The 21092-nt window shown below is 43.2% G+C and overlaps 1 protein-coding gene across 1 annotated transcript in view; it reads right to left on the reverse strand.

Moving 5' to 3' along the window:
* Positions 1-8431, reverse strand: part of LOC137371576 (high-affinity choline transporter 1-like) — a 121869-nt gene extending 113438 nt beyond the window's left edge. The window contains exons 1-2 of the mRNA XM_068034414.1: positions 8248-8431; positions 6528-6641 (exon numbers count right to left, since the gene is read on the reverse strand). Coding sequence (XP_067890515.1) covers positions 6528-6641; positions 8248-8431 — 298 coding nt within the window. The remainder of the gene's footprint in view (positions 1-6527; positions 6642-8247) is intronic.
* Positions 8432-21092: the final 12661 nt, after the last annotated feature.

Below are 21092 nucleotides of genomic sequence, written 5' to 3' on the forward strand. Positions count from 1 at the left end.
CCTTGTGACGCTCCCCCTGCTGCTCAGCGATGGGAGCTGAATCTACATATGCAAAGCACAACTTATGTTGCCCCATTATGCTTCCCACTGCCACTTTGGAAACAGTTTCTAATATTCAGCTGAATGGTGGTATCTCACATGCCTTCCCATTCCCGACTGGTAAAAGCTGGCGGAACAGAAGTTGCAATTCTCAGAGCCTGTGAAGGTCCGTGTGTCGAGATGGGGGCACAACTCTGCTGATGTGTAGGGAGGTGGAAGGGGGATGGTATTACTGGGGGCACAACTCTGCATGCATGTAGGGAGGTGGGAGGAGGATGGTATTACTGGGGGCACAACTCTGCATATGTATAGGGAGGTGGGAGGGGGACTGCATTATAGGGGGCACAACTCTGCAGGCATCAAGGGAGCTACTGCGTACCATCCCTCCATAAAGTAGGGGGGCACTCTGTACCATTGAATGTTTGTGTGAGTGAAGGAGCAATGGCACTCCAGGAACCCTGTGAGTGGGGAGAGTGCCATAAACAGTAGGCGTTTAAAGGTAATCTGGCTGGTGGACCAACCGATGCAACTGATACAATCTGAATGTGGTCATGCTGTGCCAAGCTTAGTGGAAGCTAAGACAGCCAATGCACTGCAACACCACATACTTGATGCCTGAAAGCACATGATGTATCAGTCAACATCATTCTTTGCCCTGTTAGGTACCTTTGAAGAAGTGAAGGAACCGAGTTTAATTGCAACTTGGAGATGGAGATGCTTCACCCTATATTCATTGATCTGCTTTTCGTGAGGAGCCATATGCAACACAGGCAAGACCAAGAGGCAGATGCAGGCCACGTGGAAGCCCCCAGTCGTGAGCACCAGCAGGTGCCAAGGAGAGCATGCCACTATAGATCGCCGTGCATCTACAGGTCCTGAATGACATACCTGCAGATGTCTGAGCGCCAGTGTCAAAGGCGACTGTGGATGTCCAGAGAGGCGATGACACATCTCTGTGCCCTGCTCAACGATGACCTGCAGCCAATGGGCTTCGGTGAACATCCTATGCCTACGGCTCTCAAAGTGACAGCGGCTCTTAACTTCTACACCTCTGCCTCATTTCAGGGACCCACCGGCAACCTATGTGGGGTCACACAGTCATCAGTGCACCGCTGCATCAGGGAGGTCACCGAAGCCCTATACCAGAGGGCCGGTGATTATGTCCACTTCAGGACGGACCCTGAGACCCAGGTCCAGAGGGTCATTGGTTTCGGCTTCATCGCAGGATTCCCACAGGTGCAAGGGTTCATAGACTGCACCCATGTGGTCATCAAGGCTCCCATTGGGTGACCAGCTGCATATATAAACCGAAAGGGATTCCACTTGCTTAACGTGCAGCTTGTATGTGATCACTGGAAACGTTTCATGCAAATCTGTGCCTGCTTTCCAGGCAGCTGCCATGACACCTTCATCCTGCACTAGTCCCAGCTGCCATTGCTGTTCAGTGAACTGGCTCACATCGAGGGGTAGTTTCTTGGAGACAAGGGCTACCCCTTGCAGACATGGCTCCTGACACCGGTGAGAAACCCTACCAGATGCAGAGGAGAGATACAACACCAGACATGGAGCTACAAGAGCCATTATTGAGCCGGTGATCAGCATGCTGAAAGTATGCTTCCGCTGCCTGGATAGATCAGGTGGTGCCCTGCAGCACGAACCAGAAAGGATAGCTCGTATCACTACTGTTTGTTGTGCTCTGCACAACTATATACTCAACAGGGGAGTGGTCTTGCAGGTTGAGGAAAGATGTGAGCAGGACTCTTCCTCAGACAATGAGGACGCAGAGGACTTACAGCAGGAAAGGAGCATGGGAAGACACAGAGCATCCAGGCGCCACATGCAGGACGAGCAGCAAGCAAGGGATGCACGACAATGCCTTATTGATCAAAGGTTCTCCATGCCATAAAAACTACCATGTGCTCTGCAAGCAACTCAGCACCCTTGTTCACCTGTTATGCAGCACCCCGCATCTGCAACATCTTTGTCTCCAACATTACTGGCAGCAGCAAACTGAGTCATTATCCATGTTACTGCATCCAGGGAGATGCACATGAGTAACACTGGCATGGCAATGATGTTATTTTATACAGTTCTGAAAGGCCAATGATGTAATGGGAAGAGACATGATCGGTACACGCTGGCACATGTCATTCACACAGTAAAACCGACACACATGTTTGCGAAGAACATTTGGTGATTTAGTGATGTAACTTTTTACAGTAATGTCACCCGTGCAGACCCATTTGTGTCATGGTGTTTTTTTTAAACGCTTGCGAATGCCCCATCTAACTGGAAGAAGGCTACTGATCAGATTGCGCTCTGGCTGTGGATGACTTTCCCGCTTGTCCTCTGTGCATACAAGGCCTGGAGGGCCCCAGCTGGCTGGGGGAATCCTGCGTCAGCGCAGAACTTTTCTCAGATGTCGTGGCTGCTGGAGCTTGACTCACCTGTGGAGGGGTGGAGGGGCCGGTGTCCACATTGGAATCACCTTGAGGGGGGACCCCAGATGTGGTGTGCCAGCTCACCCCTTCCATCTCAGGGCTCGTTTGAACCCCTCTGCTCTCCTATGTTGTGACCTGTGAAGAAGTAGAATTAGAGAAAGAAAGTGCAGTCCTCCTAACTTGGTCATAACAATGTGAATAAGTATGAAGTGATACACTTAGGTAGAAAAAAACAGAAAGACAGAGTATTTCTTAAACAGTGAGAGGTTGGGAAGTGTTGATGTCCAAAGGGATCTGGGTGTCCTTGTTTATAAGTCAGTAAAAGCTAGTATGCAGGTGCAGCGAGCAATTAGGAAGGCAAATGGTACGTTGGCCTTCATTGCAAGAGGATTTGAGTACAGGAGTAAAGATGTCTTGCTGCAATTGTATAAAGCCTTGACGAGACCACACCTGGAGTATTTTGTGCAGTTTTGGTCACCTTATCTAAAGAAGGATATACTTGCCATAGAGGGAGTGCAATGGAGGTTCACCAGACTGATCCTGGGATGGCGAGATTGTCTTATGAGGAGAGATTGCAGAAACTGGGCCTGTATTCTCTAGAGTTTTGAAGTATGAGAGGTGAATTCATTTAAACTTACAAACTTCTTACAGGGCGTGATAGGGTAGATGTAGAAAGGATGTCTCCTCTGGCTGGTGAGTCGAGAACCAGGGGACACAATCTCAGAATAAGGGCTAGGCCATTTAAGACTGAGATGAGGAGATATTTCTTTACCCAGAAGGTGGTGAATCTGTGGAATTCTCTATCCCAGAGGGCTGTGGAAGCTCAATCATTGAGCATGTTCAAGGCAAAAATCAACTGATTTCTGAATACTGATGACATCAAGGGATATGGGGATAGTGGGGAAAAATGACATAGAGGTAGATGATCAGCCATGATCTCTTTGAATGGCGAACCAGGTTCGATGGGCGAATGGCCTACTCCTGCTCCTATTACCTATGATCCTATTGGCAGTAGAGTTGAGAATCAGAGGACACTGATATAAGATGAATGGCAAAAGAGACAATGGCGACATGAGGAAAACGTTTTATATAGCGACTGGTTAGGATCTGGAATGCACTTTCTGATAGTGTGGTGGAGGCAGATTAAAACATGGCTTTCAAAAGGGAATTGAATAAGCACCGGAAGATAAAAGAATTTTCAGGGCCATGGAGAAAGGGCGGTGACGTGGGAATGCTGTTGCAGAAAGCTGGCACGGACATGTTGGGTGAAATGACCTCCTTCTGTGCTGTAACCATTCAATGATTCTAAAACATCTTGCGGCACTGCTGGCAATTCTTGGGGCTTGACTCTGGGAATTGATTTCCCTGGCCATCTGCTCCCATTCGCCTCTGAGTGTGTTCCTCGAGGGATTCTTCCCACCCCACCCCACCCCCTCCCCCCCCCCCCCCCCCCCCCCCCACAACCCGGGGAAAATTGGCCTCTCTCCTCCTATCGGTCTCCAGGACTAAGGTCGCCAACGCTGCATACGAGAACTTGGGAGCCCTCTCTCTTGACTCTCACTCAATTTGATGTCCTTCTCCTTACAGCCAATTACACAACAGCTGCCTTGTAATGAATACAGCTCCCCTTTAAGAGGGATAAGTTTCCTTTAAGAGGTGTAGGCTAGCTGGAGCACGTGCTAGCCATGCACGTTGCTAGGCACTCTGTTGAGCATATAGCCAGTCATCCAGCAGCACAGGTTGCGCTTATCCGAATCATTCAAATGAGAAGGCAGCAAGATGTTTATGTGTTGCCTGCCTCAATGGGACCAGGCACAGGCTGATTGCGAATCATGAACCATGCCTGAAAACAGGAGCAAACCAATTTTTAACCTCTGATTTTTCTTTATTTGTTGGAGGCCATTCTGACTTATCTGTGGTGGTTGAATGAATGAAGACTTGTTGAGGGTTAATTAATATATAAAGGTTAGTTTGCTATAAGTTTGTAAGGAAGCAGTAACTTCAAACAAAACACAAAGTGCCTTGGGCTGCTTTTAGAGGCTGAAAAGTAAATTTTGGAAAAAGTCTTTCTTGGTTTTAGCATGACTTTTAAGTCAAAGATTGATCTCAACAACTATTTTCATCTCCACAATATGAACTTTTCATTAGCCATAAATATAACATTAAAACCTTGCTTTTAGTTAATGGATGGAGGGAGGCCAAATACAAACAGTAAGTAAAAGATTTCAATGTTAAAATAAACAGCAACAATGGTTTTGATTATTTAAGTTTGAATTTTTAGAAATATTAAAATTAAAGTGAAAAATAAAAAGTCACAAGACAGAATGTGAGGGGAAATGAATGACAACATTGTTTTTGGACAGGTTACATTGACATGCAACATTTTTTTTAAATTTTAGTGTAAATTGTGTCTTGGATATTTATTTTAGTCAAATGTTAATGTTACATCAATAAAGTTAATAATAATCTTTGAGTACCTTTATTACATTAATTTATTCTTTATCCAATACAAAAATGGACAGTCTCAGAGGTTTCCCTGAATCTGTTTAAAATATAAATTTTCAAACTCGGCCTGATAGATGTTATGGAAAGATGAGGGATCAGAATTTTGTGTGTGTGAATCCAGAAATACTGCCCACTTAAGAATGCAACATATTTTTCTGCATTTGTTGATTGATTCGCTATATACTTTTTTTGCATTGGTACCACTGTTTTCTTTTGGATTGTTGACATTGCCCTTGAAGTTAAAATAAAAATCCACTGGAGTGTGTCAGTATTTGCAAGGGATTTTCCACATAGAAAGCTGGAAAACCATTGAAGCTACTGTTCTAAACATTAAGATATAGGATCGTAAAGAACTATACCTGTCAACGGCTTTATCTGACTGAAAAATTGTTCAAGTGCTCTCAGTATGAGAAAGAGTGGCATAAAATAAACCCTTATTATTTTTTTTTAAAGTCCTAGGGCTGAATTTTACAGACCCCCTGACGTCGGGGGTCGTGGTGAGGGGGTGGGGGGGGTGGGGGCTGGGTGCCAGAAAATGTCTCCAGCAGAAGCCTGTCATGGGCCTCAATGCCAGGAAGGCCCGGCCCAATATTGCAGCGAGGCATCACGGCAGCTCCCCTGTCGCTTGGCGACAGAAGCCAAATCTACATATGTGAAATAATGTAAATGAAGGAATAAATAACCTACCCGCTCCCGCCGTCTGTTCCTGAGTGATTTTGGCGCCGGTGGCCGGCATTCCCATGCCTTCGGGCCCCCATCCGGGGATCCGAGGCAGAACACTGGTGGGAAAGGTGGAGCAGGTAGGTTTTTCAGTGCGGTGGGGTGGGGGGGGGGGGGGTGTGTGGGGGGAAGAGGGTAGCAGCATCAGAGTGACTTCATTGGTGTAGGAGATGATGGGAGGGTTAAAGATTAAAGTTTATGAACTTTGTGGGAGTGAAGGTCAGGTACACAAGGTAAGTATTTTGGGGGAGGAAGAGGGCAAGGAATTAAATCTATGGTTGTTGGGGGTGGGGGTGGGAGAGGAGCAAGATCAATTTATTCAATTTTGGAACATCCATTGTCCTTTAAAAATTTAATTGTAATGATAGGGCTCAAAGACCCTTAAAAATGGCATCAACGCCTGTGCAAAGGCACCTGACGCCATTGCCGGACACGGACCGCCCGCTCCCTGCACCTCATTGTGGGGGGGGGGGGGGTGGGGGGGAGTGTGGTGCAGTCTGCCCCGGCCATTTAAATGAGTCGGCATGTTTAATATCGCTGTGGCTCCGCGACGTGCGTTTCTCACGGGCTGACCACCATTGTTTACGTCTGCTGCCGATTTTGGTGGCTGAAATGTAAAATGCAGCCCCTAGTTGCTCTTGGCAATTTTATTTGTACCACAGCACATTACGAAGAAATAATGAAATGATTAACAGACAGCTTAATGACAGAAATGGAACGTAATTATTGTTTAACCCAAAGCATTTATATACTTCCTCTAGTTTAACATTTTCACTTCAATAAAGAAAAAGAAAGCATTTGTAGAAAACAATTTTTCCTTACCAATGATAAGACTTATTGCAAATCCTATGGGAGCCTGTGTCCATATAAGTCCACGTCCAATAACATAGATTCCCTCTGCTGTGCCATTAATGTAAGCACCACCAACCCAAGTGGCTATGGGACAGATATAAGATGATTAAGAACTCCACCTGCAATTTATTTCAGTTCATACATGACAATACACATTATCTATAATGGTCAAGGACATTTTTTGATGCATGGAGCTCATTATTCCTATTATTAACACTTGGGGAATACTGATTCCTTTGTCTCTTAGGCAGAGACCTGTGATGCAGGTGTTGATGTTGATGTTGCCTTGTGATTTCCAGGTGGGGTGGGGTATGGGGGTCTCCCCTTACCTGCAAGAGGCAAAAATTGGGGCAGTTGTTCGGATGATGTGGAACAAAATATATTTGGGCATTCTGCCTTATCGTTTGCTCCCATGCCAGCAAAGTGCCCATTTGGAGGAAGAAGCAGGCTTTTCACCCAGTTCTGATGAAGGGTCACTGACCTGAAACATTAACTCTGCTTCTCTCTCCACAGATGCTGCCAGACATGCTGAGTATTTCCATCATTTCTTGTTTTTATTTCAGATTGCCAGCATTTGCAGTATTTTGCTTTTATTTTCACCCAGTCGCTTTCCAATCGGAGGAATGGAGAGAGGTAGGCAGTGGCTCAGTAGACAAGTCCCTTTTCTGCTTTTCAGGGACTTCATGCCAGAATTGGCTGTTGTTTTTGGACAGCAGCAGAAGTCAAGCATTGCTGCTGCCGTAGCCTTTCCAAGTGCATTGTCTCCCAAGGTGTGGTACACCAGGTGTATAAAAGCCATTCAAATAGCATAGCACACCAAATTTGGACAAACTAAGACTCACACAGCCTGCAAACTTTGAATAAACTGTATCTGTTCAGTGCCCAATTTTCTAGGTTATACAATTTCCTGTGGCACTGCAGCAGAGGGATGGAAGAGAATGGTGGCCTGGTCTTTGAGATGGGATTTAGCAGCAGGGAACAGTTCTGAGGCCTGGAACTACTGAGAAGGCATTGGTCTTTTGGCATTAGATATGCTGGGTTCTAAGGGAATGCAGGGGCTATGACGCCTAGGGCTTTGAAGTACTTGGAGAAAATGAGGTCCGGCAACAATCAAAGGCATGGGTGGGGTCCAGCAGTAATTGTGGAGAGTGTTGGGGCTTGGCAGGAGGCATTTAATTTAATAGTTTCATATTTCATTATTTCATTATTTCGTTACTAGGTGGATTGGGAATTGTAATGCATTAGACATTGACCTTCTGTCTCTGGGATTTGAATTTAAATCCAATGCCAGATTGAGCAAGTCTGCTCTGATTGCTGACTGTAAAGGTCCAATGTGAAATGAATTTGGGGGTTTTGGTTAAGCTCCCAGTTGATGTGGACCTAGTTGCAATTCATACCCAAACAGACTACAGGCTGGAAGTGAGGAAAGGGAGGCTTACTGTACCTCAGACCATATTATACATGATGTGGAAGTGATTAGTGTCGACATTGGAACCTTGCAATTGAAAGTGTTCCATTCCCCAACGTGGACAACTCTCATCTTGGTAAGAAATAATAGTAAGAAAAGTTCTCAAAAAAGTTACGTTTTGCACATTATTGCAATTCTTATCTATCTCTACATGTAAAAATTTACATAATATCTTTTTAATCTTTGGAAAGTATAAAAGTAAGTATAAGTGAATAAACTCACCAGTCATAGTAAAAATACCGAGAATTAAACCTATGTCTCTTCTTCCTATCATTATAACTTCATTTCGAAGTATTTTACCATGGCCTGGCTTGAATTTATTTTTCCAGGCTGCCCATATTCCAATAATTAGGATTAACAAATAGAACAGGATGATTGCGATTATCCCTCCAACGTCGGCACCCATTTTCAACTGAAAATGCAGCTAGTGCAGAATGCTGTCACCAATGGCTAGACAAAACAGCATATACATTAAGCATCAGCATTTATATAATTGATAAACATCAAATTAGGGAGAAATCAGCCACTTCTAAGCTACTCAAAACACTCATCCTAAGACTAGAACAAACAGGAGAAGGCTAATAGGCCCAAAAGAGACCACCCATTTTTCCCACCTGATTGTCATGTAATCTGGTGCAAGATTCATCATACCACATTCATACACATTAGTTTCAATAAGCCACAATAGATGTGTGTTGCCAGCATTTCATTTCCAGCATGAGATCAGAAAGAACTGCTCTTTATCCTCCTCTTCTGTTCATCCTAATGAATCCCTAGCAACTACCATAAGAATGAGCCTATGGATCCCATAGCACGTAGATTAGAGAGCTGGAATACAGATTATCACTATGTACATGTGGAATCCTACTCTGTGACTAGCCCCACTATTTTCCTATCCAGCATTTTCCAAGCCACTAATATAATTGATCTGCTCTAAAATGCCTATGAGGGTGATGGAATCAGTGATAATTAATGATTTCAAAAGAAAATTGGATAGACACTTGAAGTAAATAAACTTATGGGGCTGCAGGGATAGAACGGGGCAATGGTACTGACTGGATTGTCCTATGGAGTGCAGGCATTGACCCGATGGGCAAATGGCCTCCTTCTGTGCTGTAAATGACTATGATTCTATGACTCTGTTGTCTTTATATACACTGAAAAAAGTTCCACACCCATTCCTAGAGGAAGGTAAGAAAGAAATCGAGCTAATGACTAAACAGGGAGTCATCTCACCTGTTACAAAGCCTACAGGATAGTGTTCAGGTATGGTTCCGGTGAAGAAACCAAATGGGTCCATTCAAATTTGTGTAGACCTTATACAAAATACATCCACTGGCATCACTGGATAAGAGTCTGGCAAAGCTATGGAAGAGCATGATGTTCACTGAATTAGATGCTAACAGCAGATTTTGGCAAGTACCTTTGGATGAAGAATCTAAACTACTGATGACTTTTATAAAACCATTTAGAAGATTCTGTTGTAACAGATTACCTTTCAGAATTATATCAGCACTAGAAATTTTTCAAAGAATGCCATCCAGAATCCTGGAAGGATTAGAAGGGATCATCTGCCACATGGACAATGTGTTGATCCACGGTGCAAGTCAGCAGGAACATGATGTGAAAGTGCGAGCACTGTTGCAGAGATTGCAGGAAGCAGGTCTAACACTGAATGCGAAGTGTGTCTTTTCACAACAAACAGTGAGATTTCTAGGTCATATTATTGATAGATCAGGCATCAGAGCAGACTCTCAAAAGACAAAAGTCATAAAAGACTTTTCTGAGCCTAAAAACATCACTGAATTGCAAAGGTTTATGAGCATGGTCAATCAGGTGGGAAAGTTTCTGCCGAATCTAGCTATGATAAATGAACCACGAAGACAGTTATTAACAAATGCCATGGCCTGATGTTGCAGCGAGGTCCAACAAGAATCTCTTGAAAAAAAAAATCAAACAGAAACTACTTTCTTCAGAAGTATTGGCACAATATGAGCCAAAGTTACCAACCATTATAGCAGTGGACACATCAGCAACAGGGCTAGGTGAAGTTTTGTTTCCAGTACAAAGCGATGGGAGTCATAGGCCTGGGTATTTTGCATCTCGTTCTTTAACAGAAACAGAGCAAAGATACACAGTCATATAAAAAGAAGCACTGGCAGCAACTTGGGGGTATGAGAAATTGTCTGACTATGTGCTAAGTCTTCAATTTAAGATTGAAACATATCACAAACTGTCAAGTACTCTGATGAATACAGAGAACTAGCAAAGCTACATCCTAGCGTGCAGAGTTTCGATTAAGATTATTAATGAGATTTGACGGTAAAACTGAATACGTTCCTGCGAAACAACAAATAACAGCGGATGTGTTATCATGCATTACATCAGCAGGATCTGAAGAAGATGACATTCTATTTTTTGAGGAAGTAGTAGTGTTTGCTCTAACAGCTACAGAGTATTTACCTGCTACAAATCAGAAGTTTAGCGAAATCAGTAAGGCTCAAAAAGATGAAGTATGTGCAGCAATTAGAGAATATTGTTTGCATGGATGGCCAGCGTACATGCCACACAACCCAGTGTTAAGGAAGTATTATGAGCAGCGAGGTCACTTGAGTATTGTGGATGATTTGTTGATATTTGATGAGAGATTAGTTATTCCCAGAATACTAAGATTAGAGATCTTGGAAGGATTACACCAAGGATATTTAGGAATAACAAAATGCAGAGCAGGGTTCGACAGTCAGTTTGGTGATCTGGTATATCAAAAGAAATTGAAGAGATGAATTTAAGGTGTATCACGTGTACTGTCAATCGCCATGAGACAAAGGAGCCACTAATGTCATCACCTTTTCCGTCTAGACCATGAGAATGTCTAGGTATGGATCTTTTCGAGCATAAGAATAAGAAATTCTTAATCGTTGTTGATTACTATTCGAGGTGAGTCAAAGTGAAGCAGTTACAAGGTCAGAGCTCAGAAGCTGTAATCACAGCCTTGAGAGAAATCTTTGCTATACACAGGATTCCAGCCATGGCGATATCCGACAGTGGGCCACAATTTGTGAACGAATGTTTCAAAGAGTTCACAGAAGCATATGGCTTTGCTCCTTTCACTAATTTACCGAGGTATAGAGTATAAAAATTGGCAAGTCATGCTGCAGCTGTACAGAATTTTAATTAGGCCACTCTTAGAATATTGCGCGCAATTCTGGTCGCCACACTACCAGAAGGACGTGGAGGCTTTGGAAAGGGTACAGAAGAGGTTTACCAGGATGTTGCCTGGTCTGGAGGGCATTAGCTCTGAGGAGAGGTTGGATAAACTCATATTGTTTTCACTGGAACGACAGAGGTGGAGGGGTGACATGATAGAGGTTTACAAAGTTATGAGCTGCATGGAAAGAGTGGATAGTCAGAAGCTTTTTCCCAGGGTGGAAGTGTCAGTTACTAGGGGAGATAGGCTTAAGGTGAGAGGGGCAAAGTTTAGAGGGGATGTGCGAGGCAAGTTCTTTACACAGAGGGTGGTGAGTGCCTGGAACTTGCTGCCGGGGGAGATGGTGGAAGCAGGTACGATAATGACGTTTAAGAGGCATCTTGACAAATACATGAATAGGATAGGAATAGAGGGATACGGTCCCCGGAAGTGCAGAAGGTTTTAGTTTAGGCAGGCATCAAGATTGGCGCAGGCTTGGAGGGCCGAATGGCCTGTTCCTGTGCTGTACTGTTCTTTGTTCTTTGTATCCTCAAGCAAATGGCGAAGCAGAGAGATGTGTAAGGACTCTGAAATCTTTATTAAAAAAGAATGAAGATTTTCACTTAGCACTGTTAAGTTATCGAGTGACACCACTGCAGAATGGTTTAGCCCCATGCAAATTGTTGATGGGACGAAGGCTAAGAACAAACGTCCTATACTTACAAGAATGCTTAAACCACAATTAAGTGCCGAAGACTTGGAAAAAGTGAGGGAGAGAGAGGATAGAGGAAGATCTATTCAATCCGAGAATTATGACAGATATCACAGAATCAAAAATTTGACAGACATACAACCTGGAGAATCAGTTTGGGTTGGAGATCAGAGGAGGTATGGAGAAGTGATAGAACAATCACCATATCCATGGCCATACATTGTCCATTCTGACCAAGGAATGATAAGAAGAAATAGAAGGTGGTGATACCAAAGAAGCAGCATCTCAAGAAGTTGATGAACCCACGGAGCTGCAATCAGCCATCAACCCAGAGGACAACCAGAGAGAAGAGCTTGAGTCGTCATTTCGTTCCACTGAAGTACAAAAGAATGAGAAGGAAGAACTAAATGACTCAAAACCTCAGACATCTTCTACTAAGAGAAGAAAGCATTATGGCAGACTTGTAAAAACGCCACAGTGGCTAACATTCTGAGAAGATACGTCAGAGACTTGGGGGGAGACGCAGTATAATGTAATATAGGGTTGTTACAGGGCAGAATATGTAAATAGTCTGTGAGTGTCATCACAAGAAGTGATGTAACAGAACTTGTACAAAACCTTGTGTCGAGTGAAAGAGGAAGCCATAGATATCAGATGCATGTAAGTAAACTCCTGTTCCTGTAACTTTCAATCTCTCAGATATTCTGTTATACAACTTACTAGCATCAGAATATTACAAGGTGAGGGTTTGAATACATAGTAGCCAAGAGTCAGAAGAGCAGAGTAAAAACAGAAAATGCTGGAAATACTCAGGCTGCCAGACTTGCTGAGTATTTCCAACATCTTTGTTTTTTATTTCAGATTTCCAGCATCAGCAGTATTTTGTCCTTGTGTCAGAAGAGTGGAGAGTGCGAGCTGGACTTAAGGGTTGTAGAAATATGAAGAGATAGGAGGGAGACCATGAATGGCTTTTGAAATCATTACACTGTGTCTAGGAGTAAGTGGAGCTCAGTAAGAACAGAGATAATAGATGAGCAAGTCTTAGCAAAAGATATAATGCAGAAGACAAAGCTCTGAATTAGTTAAGGTTTGTGCAGGGTGGAGCTTAGGAGGGAACAAGTTGCGAGGACTGTGGGACGTAAAGTGTGGTGGGATTAAAATGTGATTCAGGGGCAGTAAGTGAGATAGGGAGAGCTGCAGGCAATATTGTAGAGGTGAAAATGAGCAGTTTTAGTGTTGGACTTGATGTAGAATTTCAGTTTAGGCATGGACAGGACACCTGGGCTGCTCATCACCTGGTTCAACCTGAGTTAGCAGTCATAAAGGGGATGAAATAAGAGGATGAGAACCAAACAAGGTAGCTTCAGTCTTGCGACTGTTTAACTAGACGAACCTTTGTATCATCCATGACGTGGGACAGATAAGCGCAAATTAAAATTTAGGGGGCCACGGACAGTAGGCCCCGCAGGATAGAGGGCAAGTCCTTCCTGCTTGCGGCCCCCTCTTTGGGCCATGGAGCCTCAGGCTTTGATGGCCCACCGGACTGCCTCCATGAAGCTGGCAGTCTCCCCACGTGGTAGTGGTGGGTGGGGGGAGGGGTGGGTGATGGTCAACCCGCCATCGGCAAATGCTTTTAATACTGTAAATCTTCTGTCTGGCTCCATTGAGCTTCCCACTATTTTACCGGCCACCACCTCCACCTCTGCTTCTACCACCTGGAGACCAGTAAAATTCAATCCTTGATGTCAGACAGCACAGCAACAGTTGTGGAGTTGGAGGTGGCAGCAAGGAAATTGAACTTGCTGTCATTGATGTACATGTCAAAATTAACCCCAAGCTTGCAGAAGATGTCAATGAGTCAGCGGAGAATGGAAGATGATCAAGGATGGGGCTTTGGGTAATGCATGATGTGACTGTGCAGGCAATAAGGGAGAAGCTATTGCAGATAGTACACTGGCAACAAAGACACAAGCAGGAGTGTAACCATGGAACACTGATGCCCCCTAAATAGACCATGAAGGGGAATGGAATAGTCAACAGTATTGAAGATGGCAGTCGTGGTGCCATATTGAGTGAATATGTCACAATTTCAGTTTTGAACAGGGAGCGATGGGACAGGTGGATGCAGAGTAGCTGGATGATGATGATTTAAAGGCCTTGGAGAATAACGGAAGGTTAGAAATAGGGTGGCAATTGGAGAGGACAATGAAGCAAAATGTGGTCTTTTTAAAGAAGAAAATGAAGGATTTTAAAGCACTTTTGGGGGAGATGTAGAATAATAATGACTGAAGAGAGGGATCAGTTACAATATCCATGAGCATTGGCCAGAGGAGAGGTAATCAAATTGTCAGAAGCTATGTTGGAAAAAGGTTGATGGAGCAGGTGATGTTTGAAGGAGGAATACTAGTCAGACAACTCGGAGAACATCTTCCTATTCTTTGAGTACTGCAGTGAAATGTTTTACTTTCACCTGAATCGCCAGAACAGAGAAAGAAGGCGCCATTGAAGATGGCATATTTACAACACAGGCACTTAAACTGCAGTCTAGTTTATGTGCTAGGCGAGAGCTCTCCTCATGTCTTGAACACTATTCAACCCCCATGAGCAACAATCGCTACACCTCAAAATTAAACCATTGGTTATAATGTTTGGGGACATCACGAGAATGTGATGATATCTAAGTGCAAATTTGATCTTTTCTTAATTTATTTATTATTTTTTCTGTTATTTTTGGCAACATGAAATCATTAGACTCTAGAATTTGTTCCTCTTTCAGTCTCTCACACTATGTGACATGTCTCGATCAAGAAAGAAGAACAGCACCATATTTCTAAGATTCTAATGGTTGCTTTAATTTTGTCAGCAGACCTGCAAAAGGAAAACAGGTGACTTAGTTGCTGATTTTCTTCTGTTCCTGTAGGAAAGTACTTCACATGCAGTAGACATTTTCCTTAGGCAGCTGAGCTGGGACTGAGAACTGACTGTGCCACTAGGTAAACTTAAGTAGTTTTTCAAGTAGGGGGAATCTGCACATAACAGCGTCTTCTTCGATAGCTGTAACCGAGGTGCAGAGAATGTTTGACATATGCAGCCATCTAGTGGTTGTTCAGTATAATTATTCCACCACACTGTTCTGATGTGTGTCATGGACTAATGAGGAAAATTCCTGTTATTTTGGGCAGAAACAGTAGTTTTGCACCTCGTTAAGGTTCAATTTTCTTGTATACTTAAGCACCTCTAACTGGTGCCGGGTTATAGTTTGCACTATCCAGCACTGACTGCATAACAAACATGTTCAAAAAGTAAATAGCACCTTTTTATGGTAAGGCCAGCCAACATTGATCTGTAGTTCTTGCAATGTGGCATGCTATGGAGCAGCATCCCACTACAAAACCAGACTGGGAGGTCCTCAGAAAGGTGGACAGTGTTTGGAGTCCATACTGTCAGAGAAGGACAGTTCAGACTCGGATTTGAGTTCTTTGTGGAGACGTGTAAGACTGCTCTGGTGTAAATGTCTTTCCAATTATATTATTTGTAATGTAGAACAATTATTTTAATAATTCTTAACATTTCACATAGCTGAACAAATGTATTTGACTTGTTAGTAGTTGTGAGATAAATAAAGCTAGTTAGACTGCGAATAGTCTTGTTTTATTTATCCAATAGCGATTTGCTGCAGTCTTGTTCAATATACATAGAAACATAGAAAATAGGAGCTGGAGTAGGCCATTTGGCCCTTAGAGCCTGCTCTGCCATTCATTATGATCATGGCTGATCATCCAACTCAGTAACCTGTTCCCGCTTTCGCCCCATACCCTTTGATCCCTTTAGACCCAGGAGCTACATCTAACTCCTTCTTGAAAACATACAATGTTTTGGCCTCTACTACGTTCTGTGGTAGCGAATTCCACAGGCTCACCACTCCCTGGGTGAAGAAATTTCTCCTCATCTCAGTCCTGAAAGGTTTACCCCCTATCCTGAGACTATGACCCCTGGTTCTGGACTCCCCCACCATCGGGAACATCCTTCCTGCATCTACCCTGTCAAGTCCTGTTAGAATTTTATAGGTAATAGTAATAGCACTATCTATTTAAACCATTCAATGTCTATTGCGGGCAAGTTGCATTATATATGAACGTATGAACATACGAATTAGGAGCAGGAGTAGGCCATTTGGCTCCTCGAGCCTGCTCCACTATTCAATAAGATCATGGCTGATTTGATTGTAACCTCAACTCCACATTCCTGCCTACCTCCAATAATCTTTCACCCCTTGCTCATCAAGAATCTATCTGCCTCTGCCTTAAAAATATTCAAAGACTCTGCTTCCACTGAATTTGAGGAAGAGAGTTCCAAAGACTCACGACCCTCTGTGAGTAAGAATTTCTCCTCATCTCTGTCTTAAATGGGTGACACTTTATTTTTAAACAGTGACCCGTAGTTTATTTATTTTTATTTAGAGATACAGCACTGAAACAGGCCCTTCGGCCCACCGAGTCTGTGCCGACCAAAAACCACCCTTTTTCTTTCCACTAACCCTGCAGTAATCCCATATTCCCTACCACCTACCTACACTAGGGGCAATTTATAATGGCCAATTTACCTATCGACCTGCAACTCTTTGGCTGTGGGAGGAAACCGGAGCACCTGGCGAAAACCCACGCGGTCACAGGGAGAACTTGCAAACTCCGCACAGGCAGTACCCAGAATCAAACCCGGGTCCCTGGAGCTGTGAGGCTGCAGTGCTAACCATTGCGCCACTGTGCCACCCATAGTTCTAGATTTTCCCACAAGAAGAAACATCCTTCCCACATCCATCCTGTCAAGACCCCTCAGAATCTTATATGTTTCAATCAAATCGCATCTCACTCTTCTAAACTCCAGCGGATACAAGCCTAGCCTGTCCAGCTTTTCCTCATAAGACAACCCGCCCATTCCAAGTATTATTCTAGTAAACCTTCTCTGAACTGCTTCCAATGCATTTACATCCTTCCTTAAATAAGGAGATGAATACTGTACACAGTACTCCAGATGTGGTCTCACCAATGCTCCGAATAACTGGTGCATAACCTTCCTACTTTTGTATTCAATTTCCCTTGCAATAAATGATAACATTCTATTAGCTTTCCTAATTACTTGTGTACCTGCATACTAACCTTTTTCTATTCATGCACTAGGACACCCAGATCCCTCTGCATCTCAGAGCTCTGCAATCTCTCACCATTTAGATAATATGCTTCTTTTTTATTCTTCCTGCCAAAATGGATAATTTCACATTTTCCCACATTATACTCCATTTTCCAGATCTTTGCCCACTAACGCAACCTATCTATATCCCTTTGTAACCTCCTATGTCCTCTTCACAACTTACTTTCCTACCTATCTTTGTGTCATTAGCAAATTTAGCAACCCATGCCTTCGGTCCCTTCATCCAAGTCATTTATTTATATAAATTGTAAAAAGTTGAGGCCCCAGCACTGATCCCTGTGGCACACTACTCGTTAAATCTTGCCAACCAGAAAATGACTCATCTATGCCTACTGTCTGTTTCCTGTTAACTAGCCAATCTTCTATCCATTTTAGCACTAACGTGCCTGCTATAATCACTAGGAACTTCACACAAAGGTATATACCTAAAACCAGCAGGCTATAAGTGAACTTAGAACAATCAACAGATTAAAGCAAAGGTCTGTAGCCAGACCACATCCAGGCTAAGAACAAGAGGACATTCATGAACATCCCTACTCTCAAGCATGGGTGGAGACCAGGATGGAGGGTGTTACAACCTGGTGAGAAAGGTGTCTAGGGGTCTGTTACTATCTTCACCTGGTCTTATTGTAACAGGGATCAATTTTAAACACGCTGTGTTTTGAGCTCCCCCTTTGTGAATTCTTGTTCACAGCTTTCCAATTATAAAGCAAAGAAGTGAGCACAAACAGGCTTTCTCAGGTTTAAAAACGAAACGTGAAATTTATTAAACTTTAAACTCTAATACAGTTAACACTCACGGATATACGGCGCGACAATGCTAGCATGCACACGCGATACACACATACAAATAGGGACCAAAAGGAGGAGAAGAAAGTATAGTAGAAAAGGATTTGAGGCAATTTCAGATGAGTTTCTTGTTTACTGTGCTTCGAGCTCACTTGATTGTAGGTAGTCTTGCTTTACGTTGGGGCCCAGTATACTTAAACCTTGTTCACATAGGAGATTTATCTCTCTTTGAGGTTCACATGTTTTCACAAGATTCAGTTCTCTGAGAGATGAGCAGGCAGACAGGAGAGGAGGTAATTCTTGCTTCAGTTCCAGGAGCACATGGCATTCTGAGTTCAAATTCTGTTTTTCCAGTTTAAAACTCCCCTAGTTGGCCAGCAGGTGGTCACGTGACTGACTTGTTTGACCAGGTCTCTTCTGTGTCTGGTACTATGAAATGTCCTTCCAGTCAGGGACTTGCAGTTTTAAGATTTAATCTTCATGCGGTGAAATCATGTGTGCCTCAATCTTAGCAGGTGGGGGGTTTGCTTGACAAGGGTAAGAGACAAGGCTGAAGGGTTTTCAAGTGTCCTCAACCAAAAGTGCCGTGTGAATGATTCTATTTGGCCACCTCTTAAGGTCCACTCTCCATGACATTAAAGAGAGGCTGAGTGCACTAGAAACAGTAATGACTGTGGTTCCTAACCACATCCTGGTTTTATGCTGAAGACCTGTGAACCAGAGCTAGTCCTAGCTAAGCTGTTCTACCACGATTAAGATAGTGGCATCTACCTAACAATATAGAAGAATGCCCAGACATATCTGATTCACAAAAATCAGGATAAATCAAATCCAGCCAATTATCTCCCTATCCCTGTAACCTCCTCCAGCCCTATGACTATTCTCAAGCATTTTGCAAGTTTCCCTCCAAGTCGTACACCCTCCTGACTTGGAACTCTATCACCGTTCCTTCACTGTCGCAGCATCAAAATCCTGGAACTCCCTTCCTAACAGCACTGTGGATGGACCTAAAACCCAAGGACTGCAGCGGTTCAATTAGGCAGCTCACCGCCACCTTCTCAAAGGCAATTAGGGATGGGCAATACAATGCTGGCCTAGCCAACAATGCCCACATCCCATGAACAAATAAAAAAAATTCTGTGTTTCTCTAATTCTGGACATTTGTGTGTTCTTCCAGTTATCAAGAAAGTGATAGTATCCCTCAATAGTACCACCACATAATGCCTACTTATCAGCAACATCCTCCCCAAAGCTCTGTTTAGGTTCCACCAAAACCAATTAAACACAACCTTGATCCAACTTGTAACTCCCCTTGACATCAAGGCAGCATTTGATTAAATATAGCATCAAGGAGCACTAGCAAATGTGGGGTCAATAGGAAAACCATTCAGTAGTGGTGGACCTTCTCCTTGAGGCACTTTAGTCATTGTAGTGGTGATATTCCCACAATGGTAAGGCTCAAAATTCCAGGATACTGACCAGGTGACAATGAAAAACAACAACAACTTGCATTTAACATAGGAAAACATGCTAAGATGTTACATGGCAGTGTAATAGACTGAAAAATGACAATGAGCCAAAGGAAATATTAGGACAAGTGACTAAAAACTTCATCAAAGAGGACATTTTAAGGACCATCTTAAAGGAGGTGAGAGAAAGTTGGAGAGATGGCAAGGTTTAGCCAGAGAATTCCAGAGCTTAGGGCCTAAATGGCTGGAGTCAGGGCCACCAATGGTCGGGTGAAGGAAGTTAGGAATGTACAAGAGTCCAGAGTTGGACAAGCACTGAATTCTTGGAGGATTGTAGGGATGTAGGAGTTTACAGAAATAGGGAGGGGAAGATTTTGAAAAACAATGAGAATTTTAAAATTGAGGCAATTGATGGACCGAGAGCCAATGTAGGTCAGCGAGCACAGAGGTGATATGTGAGCGAGACTTGGTACGTGATAGAATATTGGCAGCAAAGCTTTGGATAAGCTGAAGTCTATGGAGAGTGGAAAATAGAAGGCCGGCTAGGAGAGAATTGGAATAGTCAAGTCTGGAGGTAACAAAAGCATAGCTGACGGTTTCAGCAGGAGATTAGCTGAGGCTGTGGTGGAGGTAGGCGATGTTACGGAGGTGAAATTAGGTGGTCTTTGAGAATAAGTAGATATGGTATTGGAAGTTGAGCTCAGAGCCAAGTAGGACATTGAGACTGTGGAGAGTCTGTTTTAGCCTGAGACAGTGGTCAGGCAGAGGACTGGAATTGGTGGCGAGTGAATGAAGTTATGGTTCGGGGCAGCAATGACTTCGGTCTTTCCAATGTTTAATTGGATGAATTTGTGGCTTAACCAGACCTGGATGTTGGATAAGAAGTCTCACACCACAAAGGGGTCGAGAGAGATGGTGGTGAGTTAGAGCTCGGTGTCATTAGTGTATTTGTGGAAGCTGACGTTGTGTCTTTGGATGATGTTGCTAAACCGTAGATTAGAAATAGGAGGGGATTGATGATTGATCCTTAGGGGTCTCCAGAGGTAATAGTGCAGATGCACAGGACTAATGGATTTTGCGCACTATTGAATGATCCAGATTTTAGGCTCAGGTAGTTTGTAAAACAACAAATTGTGTCTGGTTGTAAAATTTCCATTAATTTCTGATTTGCCTTCTAGCTGAATCACAATGATAACAGGACAAAACCACCGGCTCAGAAATTATGTTGTGCAATATTATTGTTGACCTCTTTCATCTAAATTACCCCTCTCTGCTATTTTAGGAGAGAAGTTGACCCATTTAAAATCTAACTACACTAAAATAGTGGAGATCATATCTTCAGATGAATGTGTTACATTGGAACATATGAAAATGATAGGCAGGGAAAGAACAGCTGTTCCGTCAAATTTGCCTCACGTTCAAGGCCCTTGAAGTCTCTTAACTAGATAGCTTTAATTCAGTATACATAGATTGGCCTCTTACTGTCAATCTGGGATTTAAAAAATCTTAGAGATAGAAATTAAGTACTTTAATAAAAGATCAAAAATGGGAACTCTATGGAGAGAGTCAAAGGCATACAGAGCGGAGAGGAAACACATTAAAAAAGACCTGTGGAAGTGGAGTCAGTAAGCATGAGAACAATAGTTGTGGACAAACAAACAGACAGTTCCATCTTTAGAGTGAAAAGTTATGTAATACTCAT

The sequence above is a fragment of the Heterodontus francisci genome, chromosome 6 (assembly GCF_036365525.1).
Source record: "Heterodontus francisci isolate sHetFra1 chromosome 6, sHetFra1.hap1, whole genome shotgun sequence".
NCBI classification, from domain to species: Eukaryota; Metazoa; Chordata; class Chondrichthyes; order Heterodontiformes; family Heterodontidae; genus Heterodontus; species Heterodontus francisci.